The following is a 20,994-nucleotide window of genomic DNA, read 5'->3' on the forward strand; positions in this document are numbered from 1 at the left end:
TTTTTTTTGTAAAATTAAATGCACCGTCGCTCTTACATTTAAAGTAATTAAACTGAGATTATACTTTATTGGCCCGATATTTTCAGTACTTAACATATACCAATATCAATACAGCATAGCAGTCACGTTAACAATAAATCTTTTTACTAAAGAACCACTTTTCGTGATGCTTTTCTCTGTATCGGTTGGTGCCTTTGTTCCATCTGATATAAACCTATTTGCAAAATATACATATCTCTTTCCATGTTTACATGTTTGCTATTTCATCGTCATCATATTTTTTTTTTTATTTGAAACACGTTTTTCTATGTTTAGAATATATTTTTCTCCATCATAATATTCGTATAATTTAATTATTTTTTACTTAATAGAATTGTAAGGATAACTATATAGCATATTACCCTATTAGGTTTTTAGATAAAAATATGGCAGAAAAGATAAAAGTTACCCTTATGTTCAGCTTGAATTTGATAATCGAACTAAAGTACTGTACTGTGACCTGTGACACCATGTGATGGCATGCAGAATATATTGCCAAATCGTTTCTAGGATAGTAGTAGCCTAGTTTATTTCCATAATTCTACTGTACCATATATTAAAAAAACCAACGCAATAACGATACATGTAATCTTTTAATAAACTCGTATACATAGGTACAATTGGAAAAAAGAAAGAAATACAAGAAATATCAACATTTATAATCCGTACGGAAGACACGATAATAAAACTCATGTTGTAGTAATCTTGTTGAAATCAGAACTTTCGTCTTCTTCAGCCAAGATCACAGTGTAACTATTTTTGAGGGAAGTGACCTGATTCTTGAGACCGTTTAACCTGATCTCAACCAACTCAAAGTTTTCTTGTAAACTGTTGATTTGAATCTGCATTCGCTGACGAACCTACAATAAATACCGATCAGTACTCTATAAAAGGCTTTCAAATGCAGAATGTATAAAAATTGGCCTTAAAGAAATAAACGTAGTTATGTCAAGTTTATTAATTACTTACTTAATTTTGTAGCCTACAATGTTAATAGTTGTAAAACAAATACGAAAGCTGATAACTATTGAGTTTTAAATATAAACACGCTATAAGGGTGACGTTAATTTCAAGAAACTTACGTCATCCCTTTCTTTTTGACAGGCTCTACACTGCGCCCTACTCTGTATCAACTGCCTCTCTAGTTCCGATATTTGCGTCTGCAAGTATCGTCTCATGGAATCAGATCTCTCCTTGTATCGAGTCACGGAACGACTGTTCTCTAGTCTAATCTCATCAAGGTCCTTCAATAGTTGGCCACACTCGGATGTTTTCTCTTTATATCTATTCTCCAATAGCTCCAGCTTCTCTTCCAGTCTCAGCACTTGGCATCTGAAATAATTTGTAAAATTTGATCTTCATACATACTTTAACTACTAATTCAAATTATAAAAGAACTTAAAAGTTTGTAATTATAATTAGGTGTGTGAACATGTGTGTCACATAGGTACTTTTCAAGTAAGTTTTAAGTTAAATGTAAAAGTTAAATATTATATTATTTAACAGCTAAATAGCATGGAAAATTTATTTTCCTTCTAGAAGATTTGTCGTTATGTAGGACGTTGGCTAGCCACCCGGTTAGGTAGGGATAAGGGATAACTCCGTTTTAAATACAGAAATAGAGGGAAGAATACTTATAAATAATTGAATTCGCTACAGTAAGTATAAGTTAATCATAAGAGTAATTATCTGAAATGGTCCAACAGGATATGTACTTATACTCATCGACTTGTTTATTTAATATGTCCAATTCGATTTTATACTCGTCTACCGCGGCTTTCAGGTTTTTATTTTCATCCGTTATCTTTAATCTTTCTGCTTTCTCTTGATTATAATTATTCACTGCAATTACCAACTGTAAATTCATAATAAAAATAAAGAAAATATTGTAGTCAGTCATGACAAGATTCACTAAATAGTTTACTTCATTTAGTCACCAATTCAACATAATGCAATAAATCTGACCTTCGCAATTTGCAGGAGAACCGAACCCAGCTAAGATCATGTTTTGGATCCAGTTGCGGTTTTTCAAATTCTAAAGCATCAGTTAGTAATTAAATCATATTACTCAGAAAAGATGTGTATTAAATGCATTGCATAGTATGAATGAATAGTTTACTCGCTTTATTGATCCTAATGCCGCCGTCTTATTGCAGATTGAACTGTACATAAGGATGAATTAATTCACCTAAGATGAAGCCACAAACAAACGATTTAGTTTTTCCTCCTGGTTGACCCTCTTTTGTCCCGCCTTGACATCGTCTAGTAAATCTGTCATGCTGGCATGCATCTCTGATCAGTAATTATGACCGTCTGCCACAAATTAAGCAAAAATGGCCATGATTTCATGTTACTAAGAAAACTTAATACATTGCTGGATATATCTTGAAGTGTATATTTGCACTAATAAATAAGTTGCTACTTTTGACATTCATAAGCATAGGCGTGTTGTGAGTCATCCATGTGAGTCAAATTTATTAACTTTACATAAAATTAAATTATGAAATAAAAAGGCAAACCAAACAATTTTGAAATAAATGTGTATTACTTTCAATTTGATAAAAAATATTTTACAAAAGAAAATAAATATCAAAATATCGTTTAAAAATGATGGGAACCTATTTGAATGCAAAATTACTGATCACAGATATAGAATAGAAGAGAGACGATACCAGCCACACTACTTTCATATATTTGATGATAAATGGTAATATTTTCTTTCCCCATAATTACCTTTTCTTTTACTCTATGCAGTTCGTTGGAGAGTTGGTGTGAGCTATCTTCGGCCAAATGCTGAAGTTGTTTGGCCTCCTGCAGTTGAAACTGTGCTCCTTTGAGTAGATCCGGCAGAGGAGCTAACTCCTGCAGTTTTTCTTGAAATTGCATCTGAACGAACTTTATTAGCTTAGTTTCAATTTTATATTTTATTTGATGTACAGGACACGGATATAAAAATGCATTTTATAATTTCGTATGATTTTGTGTTTCACGAAATCAAATTTCAATGAATAACGGAAAATATATTATTTTGGAGTGCATTAAATCTACACGATTATTTCCTACTTTTATTAACAATACTTACATCATCTGTCACACTTATCTTACCTTCATTTTCTGAATTTCAATTTGAATTTGGTCGGAAACTTGTTTATTATCGTATTCAACAATATCCATCTGTCGTTTTAGTTCTTCAACTTGCTGTTGCGCTTGGAGATACTAAGAGAGAAACAAATTGGTTTAAATAGCTACCTAACTAACTTCCTTGCGTAAATGGGAACGTCAGAGTGGGAAGGCCACGATGAATGTACCTTGATCAATCAGGGACGTTCTGGCAAGAGGTCAAGAGAACCCAAATCTGAAGAGCTTTCATGGAGAGAGTTAATGAATTTGGATGAAGAGGTAAAAGTATGCAGGGATTATAGCAAGTGGAAATACGAGTAGGTATGTAGTCTCTGGCTACCCCTCCTAGGAAGAGTGAATTTTATATATGTAATTTCCTTGCACTAAATTAAGTCTTTGTATACAAACATACATAAAATCGCGTCTTTTTCCCGGAGGGGTAGACAGAGACTTAAATCTTTGTATGTCATACCTTAACGCGGTACTCTTGCAGTTGTTCAGTCTTCTCAACAACAGTCATTTTGAGTTCCTCTGCCTCCTCTCGCATATCTCTGAGTTGCAATTTTAAGGCGGCAACCTCATCCTCTGATGCTTTCCTCAAATCCTATAAATTTAAGCATATAAAAAAGACTCGTCACTCAGTTTTTTGGCGGTAAAAATTGTGAGTTCCATGTAATACCAAGTTGGATAATTTATAGTCCTTATCTTCTTTAATTAATAGATAAGTAATCTTGATCTTTTTCGTTTTTGAAATAGATCCGACTTGGCCATCTCATGAAAACACTATTGTGTGTAACAATAGTTTAGTATGAAAGTATTGTGTAAATAATGATCGCTAGTTACAAATAAACTAAGTGGCAAATTATAAAAATTATAATGCAGGTCAATTAATTTGCTAAAGGCATTCACACAGGCGTTGACGAACTAGTAACTATAGTTGACTTTATCCATACTTTCATAGTTAAATAAAGAAAATATTATTTTTTTTTGTAACGAATAAAGTAAAAATGTACTGGTACTGGTATTTGGTACTTACAGACACAGACAAAACAAAACCTGGAGTAGTAAAAAAGAATTCTCACGGGAGTGAAGCTCTACATATATTACAGGTAGGTTATTTGTAAATCAAACTATAAAAAAGAAAATCGCCCTTAATTTAGTCTTATAAACTACACGATGTGTAACCTAAACGTGTGGCTGCGGTGTAAGCTACTTTTCTATTTTATCTTTTGCTATCTGGCTTGGCCCAAGTAGGTGCATTACTTACACACCAATTGTAATTCAATTTTGGTAAGTACCTTGTTTTCAACTATAGATTCTCCTCCACATATAGAATTCAACTTCAATTCTAGATCTTTCAACTTCGCTTCGTATTTCTCCCTTTGAAATCTTTCCTCGTCCGTTATGTTCTTAGCTTTTATGAGTTCCGCTTTTAATTTAGAAATCTATTTCAGAAAGGAAGTTTCATAAGTACATACAAATAACACATATAGATAGATTGATCGACCCCAATTCACAAAACTTGTTAAGTTAATAATATAAGTAGGTAGGTTCCTACAGACTTACAATCTGCACGGGAAGAGAAGTAACTGCCTAGCTGCAACTACTTCTCTTATTAGCCGTCAAACCAGCATGAAAGCTAACATAACAGTGAACCCTTGACACACAAAAACAATACAAATAATTTGTTTCTAAATAGAAGTTCTTAGGCAAAGGTATCCATTTGGCTTTACCTCGTTCAATTCACGAGGATAGCTATAGAAAGGCTCCTTCTGTATCCTTAATTCTTCTGTTTTCTCTTGATCCATCATTAAATCGGAGGAATCCTGAAAATCAAGAGGGGAAGTCTCTTCAGTGCCCGACATCATATTGATGTGCTTTCCAAGTAGACTCTGGAATCTATCCAGTGGCAATACCTGGGATCTGGCTATGACCACTGATCACGATTCTGCACAGAGTGGATAAGGTTTGACTTCAGCAATCATACAGAACACCCAGCTTGCATCGTGATTAAAATAATCCAATTGTCTGTATATGTAATTTATTATCATGATTGCGACAGGATTCAAGGAGTATGGATAACATAACAACCCACACAACCACCGATGTTCTAACTTAAAAAAAATCTCTCGAAATTGAAAAAAAAACAACTTAAGAAATCCAATAAACTAGGATATATTAATAACCAGGATTAGGTATCAAAATTATACAACTAAATATATCCGGACGGAAGCCTGCCGGATAAAAGATTGAGGCGATCATTCGGGACTCTTGCATGGTGTTGGCGTATCATGTATCGTCCGCCGCCCCTTTATTAGAGGTGAGCATAAATTATATGAGGGTTAGAGTATTGTAATGCAATGACTAAAAGGACACTGACAGGGATTTTGTCGAGAACCTAGCCTGGCAGAAGATTTTCCCTTTAGTGGCGGTCGAGCCGAATCATCGCTCCCGCTACAAATGCGCAGCTAAAAAAGCAAACATGAGGCAGCTCATCACTTCCGGTTTTCGATTCGTATTACCCAAAGGTTGGTCGGAACCATTGTTGGTTAGTTAGAATAGCCCGTGATTTTAAAGTTTGGTTACTAACCGGGTACACAAACTCATTAGTTGTCCTCTTCTGCAAATCAATGCGGTTGCGTTTGATCGCCGCCAGTTCCATTTGGATTTCCTTAACTTCCCCTTCCATGGCTCCTAACTGCCTTTGCTTCAGTGCCAGTAACGACATAAATAAATAAAATTATATATGGAATTGCAATTAATTCTTACGGGGTAGTCTCGAAAGGACTTGAAGGCCAGGCCTTAGAGTTTATGCTATTATTAGCCCATTGCCAAAAAGTTTGAATCTTTCCCTTGTTGATTTTTACAATTTGCGTGGAAAGTAAGCAGCTGGTTCAAACTTGTTTTTTCTTAGCTACGTGACCACCATGAAATATTTTTACGAACCAGAACAATTAGGTAGTTTTAGTGCAACTCACCAAGATTGAAGGTTGTTCGGTCAGGTCTGATTCTATACTCTTGTTTGTTGAAGTAAATGGCCAAAAATTTGATTGAGGCATTACTGATAACCTCCTATAAGCCGAAAACTAATAATTATTAATATTGACTAAATAAACAAAGAGCGAGATTCACTACTAGCACAAAATAATCTAAAATTGTAAACAAAGTTTAAAAATAAATGCTGAATGTATAAAATAAGCCTATTTTCGCGTGACTTGGCGTACGTTCATTTGAGTTTCTTATTTAGGTAAGTAAATACTACGATTTCCATTTGACAATAATAATTTTATTTTAATATTATCCAAATCGGCCAGATTTGTATAGCTTTGCCATCGACAAGGTCGAGAAATATCTTAAAAACCACGCCTCTTTTCCGGAGTGCTATTAGTTCCATTTGCAACTGCACTGCTCTTTTTCGCTTCGTCCACATTAATTGCTCTCTCACACAAATTCGCGGCGAGCGCCCCGGAGGGATATCTTTAATTTTTACTATGCCACCACCACCATAGCTCTACCAACCTCCCGCTTTTAAACGAGCCGAATCATAGGAGGAGGGCGCTGCGCTAGCGTTTGCTCTATAACAACGCACCATTTCTTGGCTCCCTAAAAAATATTAATAGTGCCTTATATTCTTGTGTTACTCACCCCCTTTTCTAAAAGGGGCTACACGTTACGCCCTGATCTGTTAATCTGAAGAAAATCCTAAACACCATCCTGGTTTCTTAGATTTCTTTCGTTTCCTCTCACGAAGCCGCCTATGCTCAAATGCTCTTGTCGTTCTTCTCTTATGCCACCGATGTGGAAATTCTTGAAGCCGTCTGAAGTGCACCCCAGATCTCACGAAGCCAGATTAGTATACTAAACCCACCCCTAGGGTTGCAACATCTACAAGATTCCTACACGCTTCCTTGTAAATGGAGCAAGCCCATAGTACATGTTTATAAATCTATAATGTTCATTGTGTGGGCGATTGTTTGGTTCCAAGTTAAAGGTAAGATCAACAAAATAGGTAGTTAGCCTACCATTAACAAATGTAAAATGAAATGTGACTAAATACTTAATGAGAATTGTGGATTAGGTATTAATAATTATTAGGTGGTGGGTAAGCATGATTTTCGGAGAAGTCACGCGAAAGGGTCGATAACCCACAGCTATTGCTCAACCATTTTATACGAAGAATATTATAATGTGGATAACGAGGATTGATCACATATTTAAAAGGATTGGCTTAAAACTAGCAGGCAATCTAAAAAATCAACTTCTGAACTTAATGATGAAGTTTGATTGCCTCAACAAAGAAAAGAAACAATACGTCATTTCTTAGGGATTATGTCATTTATTTTTAAATTGTCATCTGTCATTATTTGTCTGTCACTGTCGCCTTGCCTTGGGGCTGTCAATGTCATCCGTATCCTTTTCCCCGTTGATTCGATTCATGTGTTGATTGGTCCACGATTTATGGCAGTGTTACCAACGCAGCCGTTTCAGCGCTTATTCGACATTGTCCAACCAGGAAAATACGGCCATTAACAACACCCATCAAATCAACATTTCATCCGTCCTATAGTCATGCAAAATTAGATTAGTTATATCTTACTGGAATATTAAGAACCTACTTATCTTAGAAGCTTATTACCGACTATTAGATGAGGAGGATATAATGAATTGATTTATTATTTGGTCATGTGAAGAGGATGAATGAAAGCAGGTTGACTAAGCAAATATACGAGGAGTGTGGAGAGTAAAATCAGAGTGGGAAGGCGTAGAGGAGACGAACGTATCTTGATCAAATTAGGGATGTCCTGGCAAAGCAAAGGCAGGTCAAGCTTTCATGAAGACAGCTATGAATGTGGATGAAGCAAAGGAAGTATGCAGAGATCGTGGCAAGTGGAAAGATCTGCCTACCCCTCCGGGAAAATGGCGTGATTTTATGTATGTGTGTATGTATGTACGTTAGTGTCACAATAGAAGTGGATGTTTTATTGAATCAAATGCAAATCATAGAAGTATAAATAAATGTTTTATTACACCTTAACATATAATGATGTCATCATCCCTTACGGGGTAGGCACAGTCGATAATTTCGAAATGACTGAAAGGCCGCATTCCCCTGAAGGTGTAATGTGGAATCGAGATTCAGATAGTTACAGGTTGCTAGCTCACCGCCTCCAAGAAAAATTTAAATTAGGCCTGCAATATAATTGCCCAATGCGTACAGGACATTTGTAGCATAGATGTACCTATGTATGTTAAGGGTAACATACATACATCTATGCTACAAATCATATCAATCGCCAACAGTTAACAACTCAGCGAATACATATACAATTTCCCCAGGTATAGCCTGGCGAAAGATCTTCCCTTTAGTGGTGGTATGACCTGATTAATCGCTCCTGCTACATACCTAGCGAATAATCTCAGGTTCATTTAAACAAGGCCGTTTCTTGAGCCATTCCATTAAGGCAATCCAATGAACCCGTAAAATTTGTCTCGTTCATTAACACATATGCTAATCTAGTAAGCCAGTTCAATTAATAATTATTATAAATACATAAACATTAACAGAATTGTGCTTCAGCGTGTATTGAAAACAAAACAACTAGTATAGTAAGTCAATGACACAATGTGAGTAGTTGCACTAAATTTGAAACTGTTCTATTACAATGGAATAGCTTCATTAATGGTTTTAGAATTGCCTTGAAATTTCTCGAAAAATCTCTCGAGAATAAGCGTGTTTAATCGAAATTAAGTAGATTTCGATAAAAGCGCGCATAGCTCTTTTACGTTTAGGTTCGGAGTGTAAAGTATCTATAGGCATCTGTCCTAAGCCATAAACCAATTATAAATGTTAGTCTATAGTCTATGTCATCAGTTTGAGAGAATAGACAATTTTCATATGTCATCTAAACCGCTCATTGTTTTACACGGAGTAGCGCTAATTTATGAGAGACAGTTGGAAACTCTTTGAATAGTAACCTACAGAGGGCTAGGTTAGGTAGTACAAGTACCTACCTAGATAACGATTTTCAGATGGGATGGCGGAGCTGAAAATTAAAATGAAATCCGGGACAATTTTTTGAATTGATTGAATATATCTGTAATTTATGATAATTTGATGTTATAATTGTGACTATCTATCAAAAACCCAAATAACGTAAATATCCGAAATCGTGCTTTTTCTCTTGTACCGTATTTCGTTCAGACGTGGTAATAATTATTTTCCGGCTAATTATTGAAAATTTTCTAATGGGAACGAAATTTGGAGTACGTACTTCTACCTACTAAGAGTAAGTCTCGTCTTTTACCTACAATTTGCATACTTCACAACGTACTCATCATCATCATCATCATCCACCTAGCTTTAGTACGCCTGTGACGTGCCTGCCTACCCGCCGTTCTATATTATTTAAAAATTGCGATGCCCAACAGGGTTCATATTGTACCTATTTATAAGCAGTAACTGTAATTCAACTGATGTACTTTATGATATGCAATAAAGATTTTGAATTGAATTGACGTGAAGCTCCAGGAGTGCTTGTCCATTGCAACCTTGTAGAGAAACACGTATTGGATCATGGTTACATATCCAGTGGCCTGAAGTAAGAGCAATTTGGATTAGCTTAAATCTCACCATTTTTCAGTCATTTATTCTAAGACTAACACTCAACAAAATATCTGAGGAAAGTCTGTCTACTCTTAAGAAATAATGTTTTTTTTTTGGCAGGATGCAATGGATCTTCTGCAATATTGTCTAATCTAAATAAATGTTCACAATGAAAGAGCCCAGCCCCGATATACAGATTGAATTCAATGAATCGCATGCAGTCTCTTCCACCACTTTTGGAAGGGTTGGTTGGACATCCAACAAAGATACATCTATTTTGATCACAGATTCTGTTCAAGCCATCACTCATCAAAATATTATAAGAGTAAGTGAATTATGTATCTTAAAAGCAAATGTCTTCAAAAAACTAGAAATCACCAAGTCTTTTTGAAGAAAATAAATACATTTTTGCTTTTACTGTTTGTTTTATGAAATACAAGATAATTTAATGGAACTCAATATCCTGCCATTTGTCTCAGTTGCATCCTACCTGAATCTGCATTAGCAATATTATGTACTGATTTATGACAGATCCTAAATATTTAAACCCATTTTTGTGATAATATTAAAAGGATATTTAAAAATTAATGTAATATATTAACTTGTCCACTCCTCCTTTTTGCAAAAACCTGGTTTTCAATATATCCAAGCCTAGCTGGCTAGCGAATCCCTAAGAGAATAACATATGATTATTTGTTTGTATGTAGTTATAGAATAGAGCGGTTATCTATCCTACAAATAATTCATAAATTTGGTGTTATGTAATTAATATAGTAACAGCTGTTAACGAGCCATTTGCTCATAAATTTTCATCAAATTGGGCATCATGTCTAATTTATCAGTTAATTTGAGATAAAAGAAATAAAACAGTTTTCATTGTTGACCTTTAACATGTTCCTTGTCACGACATAAAAATTTAAACAAATGTAAATTTTTATTCAGTTCAGCAAACAGCAAACCAAGACAAAAAACATTATTCTCCTCTTAGTAATTGTTAGCCTTTTGTGAATAATACATGTCGGTTACCTGAAAAAATGAATAACGAAGCACCATTGTTGAGAAATGGCAGTGGAATATCGTTATATGTTAGACTAGTTTTTATATAACTTGCATCATCAGTTTGATTCTATTGTAAACTGTAAAATGTAGTTTTTTAGCCTTTGTTAAGACTGATTAAATGTTATCAGAAATTGTTTTAGATACAGAAATTAATGTCACATTGTTTTTTATTTGCATTAATTTTAGTGTCTTAGATTACAATTTTTATGAGTTGCTTTCTGAATTATTTTTTATTTAAATACTTGTTTTATAAAATAGTAAAAAAAGTGTATTTGTTTCAGAAATGGAATCGACTGTCACGCCTTCAGAGATCTTTAGTGTATGCATCCCTTGCTATTGCAGCAACTGTTTTAGTTTTGTATTATACTGCAAAAGTGAGCGAACCTGATGTAGATATACCAAATGCTAGCCATTTAGTTGAGGTGAGTGATTTTGTTTATTAATGAGAGATTTTACGCCCAAATTACATTAATTTAATGGGATTTCTGTTTTAATTGCTCCCTTATACAGAAAATTACTCCTCAAAGTTATCTTAATTTTGAAGCCACCACAGCATACAATTAGATAAACATTATCCCTATTTTTAGGAACCTTTAAAAAATATATCTCTAGTCAACGAGCCAGTATTGAATACGATGATACTCAAAAAGCCTGTGCAAAACGAAGTTGTAAAAATCGAGAGGCGACCGCCTGTATTCACAGGTAACTGTTACATTTTGTATCATCCATTTTGATTCTTATTTTGTACTTGCTGTTGCCTGCGGCTTGGTCCCCTAAAGGTAATTAATATATATTAATGTAAAAAGAATAAGAAAATACGTAAACGTCATCTAACAACACATACAATCACGTCTTTATCCCTTACGGGGTAAGAGCCGCTGTTTGGCAAAAATCTGTAAAATCCATTAACCATCTTTAGTTGGTTAATTTTTATACTTTTAGCCATGAAATATGGGGTCGTGGCTTCCATATGGCTTTAGGGATGCATAAATTTCCGTTATAAAGTAATCCTATCCACTTGTGTCGCTTGGTGTCTATTTTATTTTTTCACGATCATCTTCTACCCTAATTATTTTTTCTACATTATTACTCACCAAATAAATATTGTTTTTAGGACCATCAAACGCGCGGCAGTTAGCCGTTGTGCAGAGTTTCAAACATGCGTGGAAAGGATACAAAGAACATGCTTGGGGACATGACAATGTGAAGCCTTTATCAGGAATGCCATTCGATTGGTTTTCTCTGGGTCTCACTATAGTCGATGCATTGGATACAGCTTACATAATGGGATTAAATGAAGGTAAGAATATCCTGGAAAATCAAAGAGCGGTAGTCTGCATGTGCATGGTCGCCATGTTATGTATCATTACTATTGGTCAATTTCATTATTGAATTATGAGCTTTTTTTCTAAGTACCTAGTTCAAAGTTTAACTACTGAAATAAAACAATTGTACTATAAATTTTATATTTTAAAGTATAGGTAATTATTTTAAATTATGTACCTGTTTCAGAGTTTGAGGAAGGAAAACAATGGATAAAAGATGAATTGGTTTTCACAAAAAATAAAGATGTCAACTTTTTCGAAGTTACCATCAGGGTTTTGGGGGCTTTGTTAACCAATTATCACTTTACTCGTGACGACATGTTTCTCAATAAAGCTGTGAGTAGAAAATTTTATACTAATTATACTTATTTCTTTTTCTATTCTTCCTAGCCAGCGGCCAACTCTTGTTACATCTAGATTGTTAAAGTTAATCATGGGAAAGGTTTATATACTTATATTAGTCAATTGAGTGAGCAACCAGTCACTCTTGAGTTTCAATCTCAGTTACATAATCATCCAGCTAAATGTGGCTTCAGAAACTGATTTTGTGTCTGTCGGCTTTGTTTTTGTAAAGTTGTGATATGTGAAATTTTTTTTTGTCTCCCTATTTTTCTGAGATGTTTTATAGGGCGAGTACTTTTAATATCTAGTTATATTAATGGGTATCGGTACCCCATGGGCTAGCAACCTGTTACTACTTGAATCCCAATTCCATCATAAGGTCACACAGCTGAACGTGGCCTTTCAGTCTCTGTAAGACTATTGGCTCTGTCTACCCCGCAAGGGATATAGACGTGACTATATGTATGTATCTAGTTAGACAACCATAATCTATGGCCATAATGAAATCGTCTTTGTCTTTGTTCTGCGTAGCTACGTTTCATTGACGCGAAGCGGTGATTTGCTTCAGTAGCATGAATAAGTACTTTCTTTTGACAATGCTAAAACAAAATTCCATTCAATTTAATAAGAAAGTCGTTAGGTTTTTTTTCACCAGACTCTTGTTTTTCAGTTGCATTTTCGAACTATGGGTTTAATTATCACATTTCGAATTAGGTAATTATCATACATCATATTTGTAACATTGTGATTTCTTTTTAAAATATTTTTTCTTTTTATGACGCAGAAAGATTTAGGAGACCGGTTAATGGCTGCTTTCTCCTCGCCTTCTGGGATACCATATTCCGACGTAAACCTCGGCATGAAGACTGCGCACGCGCCGGAATGGTCGCACTACAGTACTACTGCCGAAGTGACCACAGTACAACTTGAGTTCAGGGAACTTTCTAGAGCGACCAAAGACCCTGTTTACGAGGTATGTTTCTATATTTAACATTTGTTTAAAGCAAACCTTGCTTGCATAGCAAATTTTGCACGGGACTTCTTCCCCGTGTCTGTTTCCGAAAAAAGTAGCCCATGTTGCTCTTGAATGTCTACATCTGTGACAAAAATAATTCTTGTTGTTAGTGGATGTTCAAAAGTTAAAGATTGGTACTCTTAAGGAGATAGAATTAAATCTGTCAACTTTTTTTTATATACATATTTCTTTAATAGTTATGCTATACATATTTCTGCCGCTTTGATTACTGTTTGTTTTCTACTACTGCAAGCAATTTGTGTGTCGTAAAATCTCATATAATTTAAATACGACGTCGAAGTTACATAAAAATAACAGTGTTTCTCTTATCAGCGTTTATTTTAAAATGAAGAAAATTGGTCAATACCAAACGTGCACTACAAATATTACGTAAATGCATCCACATGTTCCGTAAGAAGAGTCAGTAGTTCTGAATCATGGTGTACCAATTCTAAACTCCGCATGTTCGCTGTGGCCTTCAATGATAATACCTACAGCTCAATACCCGCAGCTCAGACTGTGTCAAATTTAAGCAACTGTTTTTTTCTGTTTCCGGAGTATTGAGGAAAAAGCCTAGTCTGATGATTAACTCTGCCTTACTTATAGACAACTGTTTTGACGACGCTTTTGAATGCATATAAAAATGCATTATAGCATCGATTGGTTTATGCAATTAAATAAAAGTTTAATCTACCTAATCAAAATAAAATAATATTTGTCTATAGGATGCTGCGGCGGCAGTGTCAGAGAAAATCCACCAGTTGCCGAAGAAGCACGGTCTGGTTCCTATTTTCATCAACCCGGGCACCGGTCACTTTCTACCCCATGCCACCATCACGTTGGGCGCACGTGGAGACAGCTACTACGAATACTTGCTAAAACAATGGCTGCAGACTGGGAAGACTATTAATTAGTAAGTCATTACAAATAGTATCATAGAATTTGGAATAATAGCCTTATACTATAGAAAAACTATCAACCTCAAAAAATAAAGAAATAGGTTAAATAAAGAGACACTTTATTAACCTATTTTATTATTTTTTACCTCATATTTATGTGCTGATATGTTTTATGCCCCTCTACACACATTGTGCTTGTGACGAACCTACCATTTTCTCGCAGTAATTTTATCAATGTCACTTAAACAATAGCTGCTTTAGATTGGAAAGCTGTCGCTTTCTTTCGATGTAAGAAAACCGTTTGATTTTAACTTCACTTATGGTGGATTGTGGTCACGAACGAAAAGCAAGTTCCTTCTCAGGTAAGGCGCACTCGGAACAAACATCGGATAATTATTATGATGATGCTTTAATTTCGAAGTTACTTTATTGGAAATTGCTGTCAGCGAATGATTATGCACTGCGAACGATGCTAACAATTATCTTTTATATGCCAAAGATATGAGATTAGTGGCAATTGTCGCGGCGAATGCCAAATAACCCATATTATACCCATATAAACCTTTGGGCAAACCTTTCTTACATTTTTGATGTTGCATTTGCGAACATAATTACATATATATATATATATATATATATATATATATATATATATATATATATATATATATATATATATATATATATATATATATATATATATATAGAAATGAGTTCAGTACAAGATTAAACACATCATCTCTATAGTTTCAACTACATTATTTATGGTATTACTATCGTCTTAAATTATAGGATTTTTAACTATATTTAAAGGATGCTCCAATCGTGTATAATATTTTTAATTGCAGTTTATTAGATGACTACATGACTGCAATGGAAGGAGTCAGGGAATTCCTAGCGAGAAGATCATCCCCTAACAAACACTTGTTTATTGGAGAATTGTCCGCGGGATCTGAGGTGAGGAATCAATGTTCTATACATAGATTAATCACGCCTCTTTCCCGGACCCGTGCGGTTTCCGGCACTTATATACATATGGATATATATCAGCACTAGCGTAGGACTACTTCTTCTCTTTCCAATCCATGTCGTTAAAGGCGACAAAGAGAATAATAGCATGCTTCCATGCTAGTCAGATAGTAATAACCAAAGCGTTGTGCCAACTGGTTTTCATTTCGTGCAGATTGTAAAACTCAACCTAGGGAAATCCTAATAAATTTGGTATTCATCTTTTAGGCTTACGAGCTAGCAACCTGTCACTAGTGGAATATCAATCCTACGATTTTTATCGTATCATTACGCCATACAGCTCAGTGTGGCCTTTTAATTTTCTAGTCTGCTGGCTCTGTCTACCCGTGATTTTATGTATGTATGTATGTATATAAATATTTTTCTGATATAAAATCATTATATCATGGTATTAATTAAATGTAAATTGTCTATATCTTCACAAGAATAATATCGAAGGTAATTCATATTATCCATATATTATATGTTTTAGAGGTCATTGGACCGTTGTTCGCTCACGACTAATGCGTAACGAATGGTAAATAATGATTTACAGTTCCTATATTTACATGATAATAGAGACTGCATTGTTTTTGTAAAGCCTATGCAAACGTGAGCTGAGTGCATCTTTAATTTGACTAAAAGTCATGGTCAAAGTCATATCAATTTATTCTCTATTTAAATAGCATATTACCAGTTAAGTATTGTATCTTTGTACATGGGCTGTTTGACTTACATATGGATCGTACCTATATTTTTAAGTCTTAAAAGCATATACCTTTAGCTATAGCTAGGCTAGGCTAGCAAAGGTATACCTTTCTATGTTCAGTTGAAAATAAAAACGTCAAATATTTTTTGATAAACATTCAGCAATAAAGCAATGTTTTTAAATTATGAATGTAAAAACCTAATTAAGTAAGTACTTAGATTATACCTACTGAAAACCTTTTTTGTGTGCATGATATAGTATAGTATTCATGTGTCTTTCAGAATTAATGTCTATTCGTGATATCGTTAAGACATTATTATTTGTCTTGCATGATTTACTTGTGTTTCATGAACATGACTAATCGCAAAATCGTAGTAAAAATATCTCAGTTTTAGTACTTTGTGTAGTTGGCGATTAAAATAATAAATGTTACTACTATCTTAAGTTACTTACAAACCGAGTCACATAAGGCCAACGAATTAGCTTACCTAGCTTTTGTGTGTGATTAATGCTGGTCAAAACAAAATCAAATTAACGAACAAACGTACTAACATTCGTTGGCTTGATGTTTATGCTTTATATAGATTCTTTCGGTTTTTAAAGATTATGTAGTACTAGGTGTGGTGGTGTGTGTAGGCCCACGACTTCGTTCGCCGCAAAAAGGTTAACATAAAAATTATCAAAATCTTGTCATTGGTTTATGAGTGAAAACGTATCACACAGTCAAAGTTACCTTCGCATTTATAATAAATAGTAGGGATAGTTTTCGATATCGTTCGGCCGTCTTCTAATCCATCTAGTTTTTTACCTTTAAACCTATTTGTTCCAGACATTCATCCCCAAAATGGACCATTTGACTTGTTTCCTGCCTGGCACCCTGGCGCTTGGTCACGCTAACGGGCTCCCAGACTGGCACATGATGATGGCTGAGGAGCTCATGCAAACCTGCTATTTAACCTACGCTGCGCATCCCACGTTTTTGGCACCTGAGATAACACATTTTAATATGGTATGTTTTTTATTCAAATTGGACTCCACAGGATCACGCAAAGATGAGACCTGTTATATTAATATAGTAGTAATTATAATTTGAGTATAAGGAACTTTTTAAATTATTATTTAATCCGTTTTCATTTTCCTACAGGATGAAAATAAGTAGTTGTATACATACGGCTATTGCTTAATGTTACTTTGTCCTCAGGTCAGCAGTACTGAAGACATGTATACAAAAACAGCAGACGCGCACAGTTTGCTGCGGCCGGAATTCGTCGAGAGCCTGTGGTACCTGTACCAGATCACTGGCAACACCACCTATCAGGATTGGGGCTGGCAGATTTACCAAGTACTTATTTTTATATCAAGAAAATGTAGCTCTGTAGACTTCTAGACTTTAGAAATAAATAATAATGAGGGATAAAGATAGGGTAGGATATAAATGTACGCAGTGTGCTATATACATACTCGTGTGCGCCTGTAGTGGGAGCGATGATTCGGGCTCGACCGCTACCAAAGGCTAGGTGTTATGCTCTAATCCATGAAATCTTTGTTTTACCATAATCCTGGCCCCAAGTAACCCATAATTGGGTTTATCTACTTTATGTATAATACATATTTGAACTGTTTCTTTTCAGGGATTCGAGAAATACGCTAAAGTGTCAAACGGATACACATCGCTTGCGAATGTGAAATCAGAGAAGCCTTTACAAAGGGACATGATGGAATCTTTCTTCCTCTCGGAAACGCTCAAATACCTGTACCTATTGTTTAGTGAGGACAGATATGTCATTGACCTCAACCGGTATGTAATCAATTCTGAGGCCCACCCACTACCTATACACGAGAATTAACATCCAAAGACATAATATTGTTGGGTTTATAGGATCCCATAAATTGTATAAATTAAATCTTGGACGTCGTTATATTCTGACGGAAAGACTGACTTATTTAAATACAGTGTATTTATTACATTGGAAGTTGTATGATATTATACATATATATAAAACTAAGAATTCTTGACAGATTTCTGATCAGCTACGATTGACTAATCTAGGATTTTTTGACGCTAATGAAATGCCTATTTGAACCTAGCATGCCCTCGGGCATTCATTAAAATTATCTTGAATATTTTTTGGTGAAAATTTACTATCGATAAGGTAGCTTTCTGGTTTATTTTATTCAAAATGTATGTTTTGATTGGGATATGTTTAATGTTACATATGTTCTCTAGTTCTATTTAGGTAGGTAAAGACTGCGTTTTCCTAAAAATTGCTGTTTTTAACTTAATAATTCATTACTATTTGCTGACACTTCCAAAGGAAAATAAGATAGTTAAATAAGTGATTGTCTATTATATATTTTAATGATAATGGCACTTATTATTCATCCTAAAACTTTAATATGAGCACATAATAAAACTTACAATACAATATAGTATAAGGTGGTCATGTCGCACACATATTTTGTTATCCGAAAAGGTCTTCATACTTTTTTATCATCCATTTTTTGATTTCTGATAATCTTATTTCAGTTTTAGTAATGATTAAAATAGATATAATTTTATCTCAATGACATTGTTTTTTTCTATATTAATTGGCGTTCTCACAATATTATAAATGAATAAATATTTTGTTCATAATTAAACATTTTATGGAATAATATTTTATAGATATTGCATTAAGTATAGATGTTATTACGTTTGTAGTCCGCAATTATTCTAATGACAGAGTCTATTTGGATGAAATTTGTTTTTTAGAATTTTTTACTAATGTACTGTTAAGTTATAAGTTCTATTGTTTTTAAGAAATATTCAGGATTTTTATTTTATTTCATTAATGATTTATAGAGAATTTATAGTTGGCAACACAATAATAAGTCCAATATCAAGGTTAATTTTACCATTGATATATACGTTAACGCCGTGTAATATATCAGACTTAGCTTATCACAACTCCGCCTGTTTAAAACCTTAATTCCCGTTTTTCTCATCCCATGAGAGCATTTAGGGGAGTAATCTGTAAAAAATTAAAGATATTGACAAACTAAACCGAAACTAAAATTCCCATATTTTCCGTTCACGTGTGAACTTTTATATTTAAGGATAGGTATATGTGACTTCAGACAATTATTATTAAATTTTATCAATATTAGTTGTCTTTCTATGAAAACGTAACAGACATATGGATAGGTTCTTGCATTAATATTTAATAATCTTTATTGATTCTCTCACAGTAAAACGTATTTTACCTTTGTTTATTTAGACCGGTCTCTTCATATTTTAATGCACCATTAATAAAACCATTTAACATCTAAGAAAATTAACTAAATCTTATATACCAATTAAAAAATAACTACGGTTATGTAAGTAGTCTTCATAGAATTAATGTTTGACGTGGCAGTTAGCTATTGAGGTTTGTTGTACAATATTTTATGTATGAATGAATGCGCCAGTTTAATGTACTTACAATATAGACAAGACGAATTTATACGATCTTTTAATTGATAATTGTGAATATCAATTTGCCAGTCACAACGTTTGATCGATTGGTTTTTCATCTTTTGAATGCATTTCCACGTCGGAAAGCGATCACTAGTATTTTGAAAACAAATATACAGCACTAAACATTTTTTAAAATTATAATGTAACTTGAGCTATTTGCAAAAATAATTTATTATTAGAGTAATGACGAGTACACTATCTAGCATATACATATATTCAAAAATGTATACTCTATAAAAGAAGACTTCATGTAATGGATACAACCCATCATATTGATTTTTCACTAATTAGAATAAGATTATCTATAATTGTGTATTGTAATATGTTAATGTAACATTTGAACGTGCCGGATGTTTGATGGCTCATTTGTTTAAGATTAACCAAACATCAAAAATGTTTTTTTTTTGGCCTGAGGTTGAAGGGATGTAGGTATTTTCATGTCGATTTTTGTTGTTAGATTTTGAGTATGTAGTGTTATTTATATTAATATTCTTAATGTGTACATAAAAATAAGCTGTGAGTTGTTTTATGCTTGGATATAATGTATTTTGTTATTAAATACTTATGGAATTAAGAAAAAACAACTAATTAATTTATAGCATACATTTTGTTGTGTGAAACAAATTAATAAATGGCGCTTGATTTTTGGAAAGGAGTGGAAACGGTTGGACCGTGTGAAGTTTATTTTATTGCTAGGAAAATTGTAAAGTTGAATGATATCTTTTATTGTTTTGCGATTACAATATCGTTATATTAATTTAACAAATTTAAGCAAGGCAACGATCAGATGATCATATTTTTAACAAATAAAAAAGATTTTATTTCCTTGAATATCACTAAATGTCATGTTTCACATACTTATTGAAACATTTATGAAAGTTTTACACTTCTATAAATGTCTTTTGTTCTTAATTTCGATCTATGCTACGCCTATGTATTTCAAACTACGTGTGATGTAATGGGCCCCTTTTTAAAGACTTATATAAGTAGTCATTTTAAAAATAAACTGTCATTTATTTAGTTACCATGAAACTAGCTGTGGCTCTAAAATTCTAGGAATTGTATGAATGCGAATCAAAGTAGTATTTTTTTAATTCTTTACTAATGTAGCAAAAGTGATTTATTTTAAATATTGAAGTGAATTTTTTAATGAATACATGTATAGTTATTACAACTTTTCAGTATGTATACTGAATTTGTACTCGTTCTATGAACATAGTGCATAGTTAGAAAAATATCTAGGTTTTATTATTCACTAACTAATGTTGTGTTATTTTACGGTGGTTGTATTGAATAATAATTTGATATTACATTTTAACTACTTGACTTATTAATTAACGTTGTTTCATTTATATTTTTGTACTAGCTATTGCCAATA

General features: G+C 33.6%; 2 protein-coding genes across 3 annotated transcripts; one reads left to right on the forward strand and one right to left on the reverse strand.

The window, feature by feature from the left end:
• Positions 1–728: 728 nt before the first annotated feature.
• On the reverse strand, positions 729–6,219 carry LOC106133783 (paramyosin). Its single transcript, XM_060953865.1, has 10 exons — positions 6,138–6,219; positions 5,750–5,866; positions 4,893–4,985; positions 4,458–4,604; positions 3,632–3,763; positions 3,145–3,255; positions 2,773–2,925; positions 1,755–1,894; positions 1,122–1,371; positions 729–899 (listed from the first exon to the last, which is right to left on the reverse strand). The coding sequence occupies exons 1-10, from the start codon at positions 6,216–6,218 to the stop codon at positions 729–731; spliced, it is 1,395 nt and encodes a 464-aa protein (XP_060809848.1). The 5' UTR covers position 6,219.
• Positions 6,220–9,118: 2,899 nt separating this feature from the next.
• On the forward strand, positions 9,119–20,950 carry LOC106133978 (endoplasmic reticulum mannosyl-oligosaccharide 1,2-alpha-mannosidase). Of its 2 annotated transcripts, XM_013333905.2 has the most exons (12): positions 9,119–9,446; positions 9,884–10,088; positions 11,104–11,244; positions 11,410–11,524; positions 11,937–12,122; positions 12,335–12,483; positions 13,274–13,462; positions 14,230–14,417; positions 15,252–15,360; positions 16,950–17,129; positions 17,322–17,462; positions 17,752–20,950. In XM_013333905.2, the coding sequence occupies exons 2-12, from the start codon at positions 9,924–9,926 to the stop codon at positions 17,965–17,967; spliced, it is 1,779 nt and encodes a 592-aa protein (XP_013189359.2). In that variant the 5' UTR covers positions 9,119–9,446; positions 9,884–9,923; the 3' UTR covers positions 17,968–20,950. The 2 variants fall into 2 exon arrangements, with proteins under 2 accessions (XP_013189359.2, XP_060809454.1); XM_060953471.1 differs by lacking the exons at positions 9,119–9,446; positions 9,884–10,088 and adding an exon at positions 10,766–10,848.
• The last annotated feature ends 44 nt before the right edge of the window (positions 20,951–20,994 follow it).

The sequence above is a fragment of the Amyelois transitella genome, chromosome Z (genome assembly GCF_032362555.1).
Source record: "Amyelois transitella isolate CPQ chromosome Z, ilAmyTran1.1, whole genome shotgun sequence".
Classification (NCBI taxonomy): Eukaryota; Metazoa; Arthropoda; class Insecta; order Lepidoptera; family Pyralidae; genus Amyelois; species Amyelois transitella.